The following is a 1,578-nucleotide window of genomic DNA, read 5'->3' as shown; positions in this document are numbered from 1 at the left end:
TATGTGTGTGTGTGTGTACACACACACACACACCCACCCACCCACACACACATATATATATATAATCACTGTCGAATTCTTTCTCCGCGTGACAAGCTATATCAATCTGTAAATATACTCATATAGTAGATGAATCTAGTATCTACCTGTACATGAACTCCTCGCAGCAAGGAATCACAGTCAGCGCAATATATCGGCTTTATACTAGTATGTCTAGTGAACTCGTGCTGTACATCGTGTACTGTGGGGATTCCCTTGCCAACAGCTGTCCCATTACTCATCATCATGACGAAATAGTGTTGTTAGTAAGGCAGAGAGAGAAGTATGTAGACAACCCCAAAGTGTTGCGCCACTTTGTATCAGTCAATTACTTATTTCGGATATATCGTGGAATATATGATGGGCGTCGCATATCCATGTATATATACAAATGCCCTGGTTCCGTAAGTATCGCGTTGAAACTACTCAAGAAAGCTGTGCAAGCTATGCTAGATTAACAAGGTTATCATTACACTTATTCTGTACAGAACTACTCGCAGGCTACTAAGCGACAGGCTTATCATGTTCACTTGTTTGTCAACAATATATGAATTCATAAGCGACAGCGTTCGTTTGCTGAATTCAATTGTTTTAGCATAGCCTTGTTGTTTATAGGCGATGCTTTAAAAAAAAAAATTCTAGAAGAGAGGTCTTTCGGCTCTTTCCTCTGTAAATATTAAAATAGCAAACTGAAGGGACATCCCGTGATCCCGTTGTTTTGAACAAAACTATGTTATTTATATGATTTATATCAGCAGTCTTTCACATCACTTCCGAGTTCTCAGTTGGAGTTCCGATTTCCGAGACCCGAGAGGCCGAGACTGATAGTCCCGAGACCGAGAGCCTGACTGCCTTAGAGTGAGCCCTGAGGGCTAAGGCTGAGGCTCTGAACTTCTGAAGTCTGAGGGCTGGCTGGCTGATTGCCTGATTCATCATTCATGAGAGCCGAGAGCCGAGACTCTGAGTTGGAGTCGGAGCAAGTTCTCAGTTTCAGGGAGACCATAGTTCTGTACCAGTGTACATACGGAGTTCACGCCCTGGCCCCTGGGGAGTCCTGGACCCAGGTCCCAGGGGCCTGGTGGGCCATGGTTGAGAGAATATGTATGTACATATTAATACTAAATACAGATGTAGAGACAAGGACTATTGCGTGTAGGAAATATTGCAATAAATATTAACAAAAAATACAAAAATATTCTTCAATGTATAATGAGGTACTCCTATTGGACGGGATATGTTTCTAAGAATAGCTCGCGACCATATGAGTATTTAGGAGTAACTAAACATTCCTTTTCACTCTTTTAAAAAAAAAGGTAAATCCAGACTCCAGAGTAAAGTGGCAGTTCCAGACAAAAGGCCCCAAAAATGATGTTTTTTTACAAAGCAACATACTGATGAAAAATCAAAAACAAGATCTAAATTCAGAAATTCTAAAATGTCACCGAGAGAAAATAAAAAGACTGGAAAGCATCACAAAGAGTTGTTCATTGTTTTTATTAAAAAAACAAAAACGAAAACAAAACAACACAAAACACGACT

General features: G+C 40.2%; 1 protein-coding gene across 2 annotated transcripts in view; it reads right to left on the bottom strand.

The window, feature by feature from the left end:
• SARC_11271 overlaps nt 1–53 on the bottom strand; it is a gene marked incomplete at its 5' end in the record, with an annotated part of 4,162 nt that extends 4,109 nt beyond the window's left edge. For both annotated transcript variants that reach the window (XM_014294648.1, XM_014294647.1), the window contains one exon: nt 34–53. In XM_014294648.1, the coding sequence (XP_014150123.1) occupies nt 34–53 (20 nt within the window). The remainder of the gene's footprint in view (nt 1–33) is intronic.
• Between the last annotated feature and the right edge of the window lie 1,525 nt (nt 54–1,578).

The sequence above is a fragment of the Sphaeroforma arctica genome (assembly GCF_001186125.1).
Source record: "Sphaeroforma arctica JP610 unplaced genomic scaffold supercont1.1603, whole genome shotgun sequence".
Lineage (NCBI taxonomy): Eukaryota > Ichthyosporea > Ichthyophonida > Sphaeroforma > Sphaeroforma arctica.
This window is presented reverse-complemented; position numbering and strand designations above follow the sequence as displayed.